The sequence below is a fragment of the Podarcis gaigeae genome, assembly GCF_964106915.1.
Source record: "Podarcis gaigeae genome assembly, chromosome: Z".
Lineage (NCBI taxonomy): Eukaryota > Metazoa > Chordata > Lepidosauria > Squamata > Lacertidae > Podarcis > Podarcis gaigeae.
Genome location: NC_139691.1, coordinates 13,753,717 through 13,768,673, shown reverse-complemented (window position 1 = coordinate 13,768,673; position 14,957 = coordinate 13,753,717). Strand labels below are relative to the sequence as shown.

Sequence of the window (14,957 nt, the reverse complement as noted above, 5' to 3'; positions counted from 1 at the left end):
GATTAAATCATTAAGGGCCATAATGCAGTTATAGCAATCAGTGGGTTTAAAACAACAAAAACAAAAAATAGTTACACCCTTGCCCGCATCAGTTCATCTGCTGAGGAAACTCAGAACTTCCCAGAGGATTCTTTGGCATGTTGTAGAAAGCTTGTTCCTGTTAATGTGGGGTACTGCTGGCTGGGCTTCAGAGGTCTTACTGTCACCTCATGTGAATTGACTTTATGTTCTGGGTATCAAAACCCAATCCATCTTCACAGGGAACTCTAGGAATTGTAGCTTTGAGAGGAGTAGCGTTCTTCTAACAACTCTCACCACACAGAACAAGCTACAGTTCCCAGGAATATTTGGTGGGTGGGAGGAAGCCATGGCTGTTTAATGCAGGGGTCAGCAAACTTTTTCAGTGGTGGGCCAGTCTGCTGTCCCTCAGACCTTGTGGGGGGCCGCACTATATATTTTTTTTTGGGGGGGGGGATTCCCCTGCCCCACAAATAACCCAGAGATGCATTTTAAATAAAAGCACACACTCTACTCATGTAAAAACATGCTGATTCCAGGACCGTCCACGGGCCGGATTTAGAAGGCGATTGGGCCGGATTCGGCCCGGGCCTTAGTTTGCCAACCCATAGTTTAAAGCAAGGGTCAGCAAACTATGAACGAATTCCTATGCCCCACAAATAACCCAGAGATGCATTTTAAATACAGTGGTACCTCGGGTTATGTACTTAATTTGTTCCAGAGGTCCGTTCTTAACCTGAAGCACCACTTTAGCTAATGGGGCCTCCTGCTGCCGCCACATCCCCGGAGCACGATTTCTGTTCTCATCCTGAAGCAAAGTTCTTAACCCGAGGTACTATTTCTGGGTTAGCAGAGTCTGTAACCTGAAGCGTATGTAACCTGAGGTGTACGTAACCCAAGGTACCACTGTAAAAGCAAACATTCTACTCATGTAAAAACACCAGGGATAGCCCAGAGATGCATTTTAAATAAAAACACCAGGGATAGCCCAGAGATGCATTTTAAATAAAAGGATACATTCTACTCATGTAAAAACACGCTGATTCCCGGACCGTCTGTGGGCCGGATTTAGAAGGCGACTGGGCCAGGATCCGGCCCCCGGGCCTTAGTTTGCCTACCCATGGTTTAAAGTGATACTATAGTGCTTTAAATGTATAGTGCAGAGTGGGGCCTTATTCTTTCAGTGGAAAATATTTGGTGGGAAGTATGTAGTGCCTGGAGTGCCTGGCTTGCTCTGGTCCATGGGGTCACGAAGAGTCGGACATGACTAAACGACTAAACAACAACAACATATAGCAGCAGGTGAAAGGCCAAAGCCACCGACGCCAGGTCGCAGCTCAACCACTAATTCCTTTCATTCCCACTGTTGGTTCGCGGGGACCTCTAAGTTGCCCTGCTACCTATCCACTTCACTTTTCGTTTCAGGGACAGACATTTCCCCCTCTAAGTTTCAGTGACCTTTCAAGGGACTGCGTCAGAGCCTGAGGGTGCTGCACAGTGACGCCAGCCTGCCGAAAATAGTCCTCAAGAATTAGATCAACATGTGCACTGCTAGCCATTTTTTGGGTTGGAAAGAAGGTGACACAGTGTCTGTTTCCCCTTGTGGTGAGCAGAAACAGGATTTCTCAGTTCCTTCATCCAGCGTTCATATTTTTTATTTTTTATTTTTTTATAAAAAGACAACAACCACTAAATCTTTTGTCAGCCGCAGGGGAAAGAATGCAACCAGTGAAGAGCCACTTCCCCGCTGCAAAATTATTTGCGATGAAAAAAGACGGCACAATCAGCTAGCCTCATTTGGGACCCTAATGAATCCAAAATGTTGAGAAAAGGCAATTATTCTGGGACTAAGGGGTGGGGAAAACAAACACTTAATTGCACCCATATGAAAAATGTCTGTGAAGGAGCTGGGACAATGCAAGAACCTTGCAGGCATGTGTTGAGTTATCCAACAGCTACTGCAAGGGTAGACGTCAGCATCTGTCATTGATTAGCTAGTAAAAGATGAGATTTTGAATCCACCAACAGACTTTCTGTGCCCCTCACTTGGGCAGGGTAGGGGATTGGCAAGTAACCCTGGAACAGATGAGGGGGAGATGTCTGTTGTAGGCGTTTCTGCGTCAAAAACAATGAGCAATTGAAGGCTCTTGTGAGTGCTAAGGAGTGAGTTTTTTTCTGGAGATACTGAAGGGTATGGAGTACCAGTACCTCTTTTTCTAGAAGAAAAACACTGGTGCTAAGCATTAAGTCACCGAGGAAGTGATCCCACTGCCCTACTACACTGTTCTTTCAGTTGGCCCATGCACAACTGAAGATGCACAATCAGACCTGCTTGATAGATTCCTGATCCACTCATGCAGTGGAATTGTGTCTCTGCACGAGTCAATTTTCTGAGCCCAACAAGAACAGTGACTCATGCAGAAAAAGAAGCAGGTGGTCCTCAAAACTGCACTGATTTTAGCCACATATTTCAAAACAGAACTGATTGGAAGGAGTTTGTTGGGATTTCTGAGCAACAAGGCTACTGTTAGTATTTAAAACAAACATTGTGTCCCCACCACTCAGCATCTAGTATTTAGATACATTCTGCTTCCAAAGTTTGATCCTTAGCTCTCATGGTTAACAGCTGAATTTTGAAATACGGTAGATCTAGGGGACCACAGTATGTTAGTGAATGGTGGAAATTAATTAACGGTAGAATTTAGATAATATTTGGAACATTGAAGGGAAGACCCCAATCTCTGCTGAGAGGTACACACAATTACAGCGGGTTTCAGGCTCTCATCTAGGGTTGTGTTTCTGTTGAGAATCAAGATGTGGAGGAGGCTGTAGTGTCTATAAGAAATATGGCTTAATTACAGGCAGGTTCCCATTTACACATGCACTGTTTGCATGTGACTGTGCACATATGCCGTGCCAGAATTCTGGAAGTGAATCCTGTAATTGCACCCTGAAGGGTCCTCTTGGCTCATGAAGAGACTTTGTCCAGAGCCCAAAGAGGACGTCCTCTTAGGGTGCTAGGGAGGGTCTCTTCAGGAGCCAGTGCCACAGCAGGGCTTTGCTGAGACCTCCTACCTAACAGCTGATGTGGGGGGTAGAGCAGTAGCAACTGCAAGCCACTGGCTTGTCCTCTGTGGGCTCTGGGATGAGTCTTCTCGGGAGCCAGGAGGACTCTCCAGGTGCTCCCCATTTTATGCGACTTCACGTATGCATACGGAGGTTCAGAACGTTACCCCCACATAAATACACATATTTACAGCTGAGTTTAGATGAAGGAGGTGCAGATCTTACAGCATTGCCATCTCACAGCACAGTCTGCCTCCTCTCTTATTTTCAATCCCAAACCTTTCTCCGCCCCAGTAACCACAGACCCAAGGTGTTCTCAGGGATGGGCCATCAACACTTCTTGTCAACTGCCTCTATTCTGGGTGAGGTCCTGACCTGGAAAAAGAGCTTAGCCTGTATTTTTCCACTGGCCTGGAATCTCCCCTTCAATACTCCAAATATTATCTAAATACTACTGTTTATTAATGACAATATATTAATGATTCCTTCGGAAGAAGGTAAGGATTTTTTGCTGGTCTGGATCGCGCCATTGAATTCAGCATCCTCGTTGTATCAGTAGTCCACAGATGACTCTGAGAAGCCTATTAGCAGGGGATAGAGGTGCCGGCTTTCCTTTGTGGAGGCGGTAGTGTGTTTGGGTGAGTTTTCAACATCCTGTTTAGAAATAGCAATGGTATTTACTTTGCCACTGTTAGACTCAACTGCAATTTGCTCCGGTTGCTGGAAAATGTGTTGTTCTTCAGCTAGGACAATGTGTACTTCTCCCACCTCCAACAGAGCCTGTGGGAATTGCAATCTCTCATAGATTGCCCACAGTCCTACACTAAGATGTTGCCTGGCTGTAACTCCTATCATCCCTCACCATTGACCATGTTGGTGGGAGCTCATGGGAGTTGGAAGCAAGCAACACTCAGAGGGCCACAGGTTCCTCCAGGGCAAGCCCAAACAATTTGCTGCTACAATTCCCTGAGTGGTTTAACAGTCAATCCCTTTTCACAGGGAAATTCTAACTCTGTGAGGGGAACAGGGGTCACCTTAAGATTCTCAGCACTTTTAACAAACTACTGTATAGCTCACGTAATCTTTTTGGGGAAGCTGTTTCTGTTTAAAGCGGTAACATAGTGCTTTAAATGTATGGTGTAAATGTGGCCTCTGGAACAGATTTTCTGTGAGAGAGGAGTAACAGAAACAAATGACAACCAAGTTCTGCTTCAGTGGACACCAGCTTGTTCCTAGTACAGTGGTACCTCTAGATATGAACGGGATCTGTTCCGGAGCCCCATTCGCATCTAGAAGCAAACGTAACTAGCGACGGTACGTCTGCACACGGGCGTGTCGCTTTTTGCCACTTCTGCACATGCGCGTGATATCATTTTGAGCGTCTGCGCGTGCGCAAGCGGCGAAACCCGGAAGTAACGCGCTCCGTTACTTCCGGGTTACCGCGGAGCACAACTCAAACACGCTCAACTCGAAGCATATTCAACCCGAGCTATGACTATAGTCACATTCCTGTCCCCGTCCTCCCATGTCATGTCATGTCTAAGGGCTTTTAGAGAAGCTGTTTCTAAAACACATATTGTCTTTTCCTTGAAACACAGTACTGGGTCAAGCGGGGGAAAGTCTGGTTTAACGGAGGTGTCAGAGACTGGAGCTAGGCCAGCTCCTTTCATCCTAAGTAGAATGGCCAGTCCAAACATCCTGTCAATTTGTAACAGATGTGGGCGCGTTCACAGGGGGTTGGGAAAGGAGTGACCTCTTTCAGAAGCAGACTGTTCCAAACTCTCTTGGCCTGAAGGGCCTCTCTTCTCTTGGGACTCGATGGCCATCGCTTGAACCTCCAACCCTCCACCCACCCCCTCCAGTTTTGCCATCTGGGAAGGGCAACAGTACAGCCCCCCCATGCTAAATAGACACACACATAAAATTTTGTCCTCAGAGATTCAGGCTAGAGCAGTTACTGCTTATTTGTTTAGCAGTCATCAGAGATCATTCCATAATTGCAATGGAGCCAAGATTTGGGAGGGCAACAGGATATAAGGATATAATGAAATTGCTCAAAGCTAGCGAGGCACCAAGATGGTATGTGTGTTGCTATTGCTATAGTTACCAAATATATAGTAACTATACAGTCATCCACCCACTTATGTGGGAGTTATCATTAGGGTTACCAAACGTTTCTGTTTCCCGGGGACAGTCTCCAGATTTGTGAATAAGTCCCTGGAAAATTCCATCCCTGGAATGTCCCCGGATTTCATCAAATGTCCCCGGGAAATGCAGCAGCGGCAGTCTCAGCAGTTTCCGCGCGCTGCTCTGGTTCGCCAGAAGTGGCTTAGTCATGCTGGCCACATGACCCAGAAGTTGTATACCGGCTCCCTTGGCCAGTAAAGCGAGATGAGCGCCGCAACCCCAGAGCTGGCCATGACTGGACCTAATGGTCAGGGGTCCTTTTACCTTTATCTTTACACCTGAGTTTAAATTAAGGGGGGTGCAGATCTTACAGCACTGTCATCTCAAGAGACATTTGTCCTTCATAGCAGCCCAGCACTGCAGACAGAGCCATCCTAAGCACCACCCCTTTATTCTTGCTCCCCAGCCAGTCCTAATAGCTGATGCCCTCCTGCTCCTGGATGGTGTTCTCTCTTTTTTCTTCTTCACCTTCCCAGAATACATAGCCAATTGCAACACCTCCTGTCAGCTCCCCCCACCCTTCTTCTATATTCTTGTATGGCATTAGGGCAAGGCTAAGAGGGTGGTTAGGGACGCTGGTGGCGCTGTGGGTTAAACCACAGAGCCTAGGGCTTGCCAATCAGAAGGTCGGCGGTTCGAATCCCCGCAATGGGGTGTGCTCCCGTTGCGCAGTCCCTGCTCCTGCCAACGTAGCAGTTCGAAAGCATGTCAAAGTGCAAGTAGATAAATAGGTACCGCTCCAGCGGGAAGGTAAACGCGTTTCCGTACGCTGCTCTGGTTTGCCAGAAGCGGCTTAGTCGTGCCAGCCACATGACCCGGAAGCTGTACGCTGCTGGCTCCCTCGGCCAATAAAGTGAGATGAGCACCACAACCCCAGAGTCAGCCACAACTGGTCCTAATGGTCAGGGGTCCCTTTACCTTTAAGAGGGTGGTCTTCTCATCTAGGCAGTTCAGGGCCTCAATACACACTGCCCAGGCTTGCACCCCAGGGAGGTCACTTCGGTGCTTCTAACACAGCCATTTGACTTCTAACACAGCCATCCCTGGAGGTACACTCCATTGTCTCTCGAGACAGATGGATGCCAACTGCTATTCAGGCTCCTCCCCATTACCTTTGCAACCCCTGTTTTGTGCAGACCCAGACACCTTCTTTGATGTGTGGATGCCTGGCCCTGGTTTTATAATGGTTTACATTCAACCAGCCCAGCCAGACTAGTTTGCTTAGGCTAAACCCAGGAATTTCCATGTGTGGCACTTTTCAGGAGAATTGGTGCAGCAGTTATCTTCCCTTCAATATGCCCAATATTCATTTATTGCTAACATTCGCTAACAAATTCTAGTAACCCAGAAATAGCAATATATACAAGTCAGTTAATATTGGGAAAGGTGGTAAGACCTTAGCACAGTAATAGGGAACCTGTGGACCTCCAGATGTTACTGGACTTTAGTGTCCGTCATCCCTGACTGTTGGCAATGCTGTCTGGGGCTGATGGGAGCTGGAGTCTAGTAATGTGTGGAGGGAGGGCAGCACAGGTTCTCCATCTCCATCTTAGCAGAGAGGAATTATTATTTTGTCAGATATAAGCCATTGGCTCAGTATGTAACAATGGGTTTCTATTTGATTGATTATTGCTATTTTTCAAGCTTTTTCACTAGAATTCTTTTGGACTACACACATTTTTTTAGCTCTTTTTTATTTGTAGGCCACCTTGAGTCCCTGTCAGGGAATAAACTGGTATATAAATTAACAACAACAGCAGCAACAGCTATTCTTTTACGGAGCACTTCAGTTGCAACAACAACAACAATTATTTTAAGGAGCACTTCAATTACTTGCTAATTTTTCAGGCTGACTATTGTCCACTGTCACAGGTGGAAGCAATATGCCTCTGAATTTGAATTGAATTTATTACAGTCCCAGGCTGGACTCACATACTGTACTAAACAAATTAGAAACACAATAAAAGTAAGTTTAAGTTAACAATCAATATAACAATAAACAAAACAGTTGTGGCAGCAGTTAAAATATGGTTTAGGTCTTAATCTCTACAATATTATCTATAGTTTACTTCTAAGACCTTAGTCTTTATACAATATGCCTCTGAATCGTAAGTGCTGGGAATCGCAAGTGAAATTATTGTTCTGGCTGCAGGCTTCCCAGAGACGTCTGGTTGGCCACTGTGAGAACAGGATAGTGCACTAGATGGGTCACTGGTACCATACCACAAGCTCTTCCAATGTTCACATGTTGCAACATGAACACATGCATTCCAAAACAGAAATAGAGCCTATATGAATATTTGCCAGTATCTAAAATCTACCAGTGTTTCCAGCTGTGCTATTCAAAATATTAAATGCAAGGGATCGTATCTAATTCAGCTTTGCTTATAGTAAACCTGCCAAAATGAACGGACCTATGTTAGTCATGTTCATTAATTCCTCTGGGTCTGCTCTGAATAAAACTAAAATTGAATACATATATGTTTATATACAATGCTTTTTAGGTGGTGATATTCACCACAGAGGGCCCTAACCCCTCGCTCATGGCAGTGATCTTGCATTGGCATCCATGGCACTTTTATCAACATATGAGTACCAGTGTCTCATTCCCCCCCCCCACCCATAAAAGCACTTCCTATATCTATAGCTGTCTATCTGCATGTACACACTGCAGGACATGTTAGCAGGCCTCAGTATGGAGAATAGTACCAACATCGTTTTGCTTCATCAAACAAAGCCAATCTGAATGTTCCATCCTCAAAGCTCCATAACTGCCACTTTGGAAACAATATAATTTCATTTTTTAGCAGAGTATCTGATGAAGGTGGAAGCCAAAATATAAAATACCTATTTTGTTAATCACAGTACTATACATAGATATGTGTTTTACAAACCCATTGATAACAAACAAATGGATGGTATTCAATGACGTTTTACTCAGAGCAAACCTATAGAAATGAACATTTTAACAGGTCTAGCCTGAGGAAAAAATTGTTGACTATCACCCATTATTTCTATGCGGCTTACATAAGATGGTATAAAATATTTATTCAAGTTGACATAATGAAATGATCAAAATATAGGCAAAGTCAGCAGATTTAAAAACAAATGTTTGTTATAAAACTACATGGCTGGGTAAAGGTAAAGGGAGCCCTGACCATTAGGTCCAGTCGTGGCTGACTCTGGGGTTGCGGCGCTCATCTCGCTTTACTGGCCAAGGGAGCCGGTGTACAGCTTCCGGGTCATGTGGCCAGCATGACTAAGCCGCTTCTGGCGAACCAGAGCAGCACACGGAAACACCGTTTACCTTCCCGCCGGAGCGGTACCTATTTATCTACTTGCACTTTGACGTGCTTTTGAACTGCTAGGTTTGCAGGAGCAGGGACCGAGCAACAGGATTCAAACCGCCAAAAGACCTTTAGCAGGCGCTAAAAACATTCAAGGATACCTATCTGACATCCATAGGCAGGGAGTTCCATAAACTAGAGCCTCATTTGCACTACAGGTTTCAAGGAGTATCATAGTGCTTTAAAAAGCCAAATAAACCCGGGAGCTGTAGTTTCTTAAGGGTACTTAGTGTTGTTAGGAGACCTCCCTATTCCCCTCCCAGAGCTACAATTCCCAGAGTTCTGTGGGAAGAGGGCTTGGCTGTTAAACCACTCTGGAAATTGTAGCTCTGGGAGGGAAAAGGGGGCTTCCTAACAAAACTCAGCTCTGTTAACAATTTACATTTTCCAGGATTCTGTTTGAAGTGGTGTGAAACGCAATGAAATGTATAGTGCAAATGAAGCCTTAAAAGATCCCATTCCTTGCAGCCATGGAATGAACATTATGTGGCAATTCTAAAAGTGCCAGTTCCGCTGATTTCAGCTATCAAGTGGGCACATATGGGGTAGTTTATTTGAATTAAAATAGAAACTTTAGAAGCTTATTGCAAGTTGATTTTCTAAATAATTCCATTGCCCTAACCTAACAGAAATAAAAGGTTAAATGCTGAGACCCCCAGATAAAAACAATAAGGTAAAGTGGCTGAGGAGGGTTTCACCCTTTCAGATATAGGTAGGAGAGATCACCCCACTCATCCCTGAATTTCATCCTGCCAGCGTGCCTGCATGTGATGCTGAATTAAGGCTGTGGACACATCATTCATTTAAAGCACACGCACACCCAAGAAACTTGGGAACAGTAGTTTAAGGGTGCTGGGAGTTCTAGCTCTGTGAAGGATAAACAACAGTTCCCAGGGGTTTTTGGAGGTGAAAATGTGCTTTCAGTGTACCGTTTGGCGGCTGCATCTTAAAAAATAATTTCTGCAGTTTGCAGGGGAGAGGGGAGAAGGGAGAAAAACAAGGTCACTCTAACTTACCCAGGTGAAGGGTGATATTGACTGAGTTGGGGTGCTGGACCTCAAAGGCCATGGACTGGCTCTGCCACCACGTGGGTTCTTCCTGGCTATGGAAGTCTGTCAGGTAGGTGGCGTTGTGGTGGAGCACATCGCTGCCGGCATCACAGCGGTGGCAGAGTGTGGTGGAGTCTCGTGTTCCCATCTGGAGACAGTAATCCTCTGGTGGGGAGCCACATGTGTTGGACACCTGCGCACGCCTCCCAAATGCGGCATTCTCAAAGATGGGCATACAGCGCTGTGCCCGTCCATGGGCATCATAGCATGAATCCATGGCCCCCATGGTCAGATGCAGGCCCAGCCAAACCAAAGCCAGACACCAGATAACCCCAGCCATGATCAGTCTCAAAGAAGCCACTGAAATGTCTTGACACAATCCCAGGCTCTAAAGAGCCGCTCACAATTCCCTCCTTCTCCTCCTCTGACTGAGCAGAGAGAATCCCACAGATCTTCTTTCTCCCAGTTCCATCTTGTGGACGGAGATGGAAACTTCACACTCCACATCCAAAGGTTATTTTGTAGGTCTGGGTGAAAATGGCCTACCAAAATTCTCAGGATCAAAGAAAGAGAGAAGGGGACTGGATGTATGTTTGTTTGTTTGTTTGTTTGTTTGTTTGTTTGTTTGTTTGTTTTGGAGGGAGGACACTTAGAGAAAAGGCCCCTAAAGAACCAAAATCTTTTATTGTACTCAGATAAATCCCTTCATGAGGCAGCACATCTTATGGTACTAGCAACTTTCCAAGGCCACATCCACTCCATAAATTTAAAGTGCTATAGTTATAAGAAGTTTAAAGTCATATTAAAAAAATGTTCATAATTGTATATATAAACCACATGTCTGCAACCCCACAGATTAGGCCCTGAACAAATTGACCTCAAATATTTCTCTGCCAGGTCAAAGTGGGAAACCTCCCCATTGTCTCTTTCCTCACAGATCCTGTCTTCAGGGCACATTGAAGATATGAACAGGGTGTGAGCCTGTGACCTGTGACCTAGATTCAGGAATTAAGTAGTTATAATAACAAAAGAGTGGCCAAAATCCAGATAATGCAATCAGGTAACCTGCCAGACAGGAGATAAACAACGCACTCAGATTTCTGCTGTAGACTGCCTTTTCTGTGATGTAGGTATGATGCATCTTGTTATGTATTGAAGTTTTCACCCTGGCCACCAGGGGTATTGTGTATATAGTTTTCACTCAGGTCCACGTCAGTTAATTTAGGCGGGAAAACCTGGGTGGTTGTTGTTACAATGTTGACAGTCAACTGCCTATAAAAGCAGGCCGGCTGAACGGTTTGCTGTTCAGTTCAGTTCCAGCTTACGTATAAGGAACTACTTGGAGAAATCTCTGTGTCATATGCTATGTCCACCCACTATTTAATATATCTGGGGGGTGGTCTTGGGCTACACCTCTTCTGTGACGGATGGATGGATGATGTTTCTGGGGGTGGTCTTGGAACTCCAGGCTGGGCAATTAAAAATGTCTATGTAAGGGTGGACACACCTTGGTTCTGTGGCATGTAAACACAGGAGCAGTCAATGACAACATTCCTAGAGTGTACATGTTAGAACATGGGGAGGGATGTCAGTCCAGCAAGCAGGTAAACTTCCTGGGACGGACTTCCTCCGCATGTGACCAGAGGTGGGTGTGGCCTCACCTGTGCAGGTAAATTATAAAAGCACAGGGCAGCCAGCCACTCTCTCTCTCTCTGCCATCTTCCTTTGATGAGGAAACATCTAAGGATGCTCTCTTGGCTCCCAGCCAAGAGAGGAGATAAGGACTATCTTCGTATAAGATAGATTCCGAATGTATGTAACCTTTTTAAAGCTGTCTGCCTTCTGGGATCATATTGTGAACAGAATGTGAGTAAACTCTTTTATACTTTTATAAAGACTGTGTCGTGTCTTGTATTTTAAGAGGGAACAAAGGGGAAATTACCAGAGTAATTATTATAGAGGTTCTAGCGAACCTGTGCAGACGTTACCGTTGCGAACTTAAAGGGGAATGTCTATAAACTCTGCTGATACTTTGGGAACTTGTTAGGACAAGTTGGATTAGCATATAAACTCACAATATATCCTCTCCTGCACACCTGAACATTCCCACAGGTTCTGGGTCCTCCTCCTCCTCCTGTGTGTGAAAGGGGCACCCTGTTGCAACAGACCAATAAAGATCAAGCTTACTAGCTGCTTTGCTTCTCAATATTCTCTGGTTGGTCTCTGTTATTTTCTCCTACCGATAGAGAACCTACAAAAGGACTCTATATGGGCTCTTGGGTACCCCATGAGGGAAAAGGAGCAGTTTTATTACTTATAACAGCTATGATAGCAATTTAAACAGTCATGGCTTTCCCTAAAGAATTTTGAGAGCTGTAGTTTGCTACAGGTGCTGAGAGTCATTAGGAGGCCGCTATTCCTCTCACAGAGCTACAATTCTCAGAGTTCCCTGGGAAGAAGGATTGATTGATTGATTGTACCACTCTGAGACTGTAACTCTCGGAGGGCAATTAAGGCTCTCCTAACAACTCACAGCACATGTAAAAAAACTAGAGCTCCCATAATTATTTGGGGGAAGACATGACTGTTTAATGTAATAATAATAAACATAATAAAAACAAGGAAAAAACCAAAGCAAACCTATAAGCCCCACTCCCACAAGCATATTTAAAGGGACATAGAATGTTAATCCACCAAGGCCCCTTGAGATTAATCTACTGTAACAGCGGAGTCAAGATCCTGGTGAATGCAAGCAATTTTATCCTCAAAATGCCTTGCAAACAAGTCACAGCAAGCTGCCATTGGTTCTGCCACCTCCTTCGGGCCAGACTGTAGCAGGCTCCATACTACCTGGAAAAGCTCTGCTGGACAGCACAATGAGGATGCAAAGGAGGCAGCAGAGCAAAGCTTCTTTGCTGTCTTCACTGCCACTAGGTAGGCTCAATGATGAGCCCTCACCAGTATTCAATTGCATACAACCAGAGTTTCCCCCCACTTGCATTCAAGCCGTCTTCCAGCCTGTTTTCTCATTCTAAGCTCTAGAGTATAGCAGGGAGCCATCATGGATGTTGAAGTCCCCCAAAACCAGCATTCTCGGATTCCTCAACACAGCCCCTGAGACCATCTCTGTCAGCTCAGGCAGGAGAGTGCTGGGCAGCAGGTAGGTGGGTGATTGACTGGTGAGTGCTTATTTTGTCAGGGAGATAAAAGAGCCAGGTATTGCTGAAGAATGTTAAATTGGGGGGGTTTCTCTACCCTTCCTCAAAGTGAACATCCCTGTAGAACACCCATTGGTGTGTGGGCCTGTTATAGAAAAAAATAGGGTTGGGTTTTGCTGCCCAACTCCCCAGGGAACTGAGTCCCCCAAGTCTGTGATCCGTTAAAGATGAATGGATGGAGGAGACAAGATCCATAGAAAGCAAGGCAGATCTTTATTTTCTGTTGCAACAGTTTCCTACCCTCCTTCCATGGAGGTAGGAAAGACTCAGAACAATGCTGTGCAAGCCCCTATAAAGACTTTTGAAATTGCACACCCTGTAGCCCAAGACCACCCCCCAAAACGTCATGGTCTCCAGCAGAAATTTGAGAGAGAGTGTTGCCTCTCTCCTGACTGTCAGGATACTTGATAACGCCTTACTTGATTGCATTTTCTGGGTAGCCTGGTCATTCCTTTGGAATGGTAAATGCTTTAGTTCTGTCCTTTTTTTCTAAATAAATGATATGGGGTACTCTCATTTTGACTTAGGAAAATCACCATTTTATAGTTCAATTCAGGGAAAATAAACACAGTAAATAGACAAAAGTACAAAGAACATGCATTACCTTATATTACACAACATCTTTTGTTTTTACAGAGTCCTCATTAACTTTACACTTCTTTGCTGGCTGTGATGATGAAAAATAGTAATTTTCCTACTCATATTGAAATACTGCCCCTTAGTTTTAAAATTTTAAGTTTTTTCTCCCGTTAGATTCATGCATACTCCTTCGTCCCCCCAGAAAGAAGCACTGGGTACATTTAAACAAGGCTTATCAACTCCCCAGATGTTCAGTGTCCAGAGCTTCAGTGTCCGGCACCCACAAACTCATAACATTTCACTTCCTTGCAGCCTAAGGAGGCCTAAAGGTGAAGTCATAATACTGGACAGATTACTACAGGGTGTTGAGAGGGGTTATTTTTAACTATTAAGTGAGAAACAGCAGGCGTAATCTAGGCCAGAAGTGTTTTCCCTTGGTGACCCCACCATGTTGAAAAGTGTGTATGTGTGGTGTTTCCTGTCCTTTCCAGAAATGCACCGTGCTGGATGGAGCCAGCTCTAGATCTTTTCTCAATAAATGAAATAAGACTGCTTAACCTACTGAAAGATATATTTGAAAAATAAATATTATGGGGAACAATGCCCATTGTTAAGCAAGGTAGCTAAAGTAACGGTGTCATGTCCTCCATTGTGACACGTCCCTCTGCTGAGTGACTTTGGGATGAGGACTTTGGGAAGAGCAACTATTTGAGGATAGTTCAGGCGAGAAGAGGTAGTTTGTGAGTAAGCAAAAATGTTTTTTAACGCAAAGAAGAGACACTTCATCTAAAGTGTAAGTAGGATTCCTAATTCTTTCTGCATTCTGCTTCTTTTGCTATCCCTCAAGATTTAAAAACATAGGGAACCTTGTCATGGTTAATTTAATTTTTAAAGATTGTCCTCAGGGCCACCTTAGATGCTTTGAGGGAAATGGCTTACCTTCTCCTTTGTGGGCATCATCACAAGAAGGGCATCTCCCAGTTTTGGAGGGTCTTTGACATTGCCATCCCACCCCCATGGGACGCTCGCCCCACCCCCAGGTGCACAGCAGCTAGCTCCGCCTCTGGCCAGTCCCACCAGCTACAAAAGGAACAGGAAAATAGTGGTGATAGGAACAGTCTGTCCTAATGGGAGAACAACTAGCAAAAGAAAGCAATTTACATAAACAATTACCTTAAATATGGCACTTTCACTCATGACTAAAATCAGTTTAGCGATATGTTTATGGAGTTTTTTAATATGTTTATAGAGTTTTATATAACCAAAATAACCCTTTATCTAAAATAATAATAATAATAATAATAATAATTGTGAAAAGATGTGGTATCAAACCTTTAACAAAGAAAGCACAACAAAAAATAACATTCTGCAGAAGAATTGATCAAGCTCTTAACAAACTGAAGTACTGTATAATAAGAGCCATTGACCCGATGGGCTTGGCAACTCATTTTACGCCTAGGGGTGCCCAAAGAGGGCCAGATTTGAAGGAGTAA

The 14,957-nt window shown here is 44.6% G+C and overlaps 1 protein-coding gene across 1 annotated transcript in view; it reads right to left on the bottom strand.

The window, feature by feature from the left end:
- The window catches only part of LAMC3 (laminin subunit gamma 3), a 64,097-nt gene extending 53,907 nt beyond the window's left edge, over positions 1–10,190 (bottom strand). The window contains exon 1 of the mRNA XM_083721320.1: positions 9,635–10,190. Within this exon, the coding sequence (XP_083577446.1) occupies positions 9,635–10,007 (373 nt within the window). The 5' untranslated portion in view covers positions 10,008–10,190. The remainder of the gene's footprint in view (positions 1–9,634) is intronic.
- Positions 10,191–14,957: the final 4,767 nt, after the last annotated feature.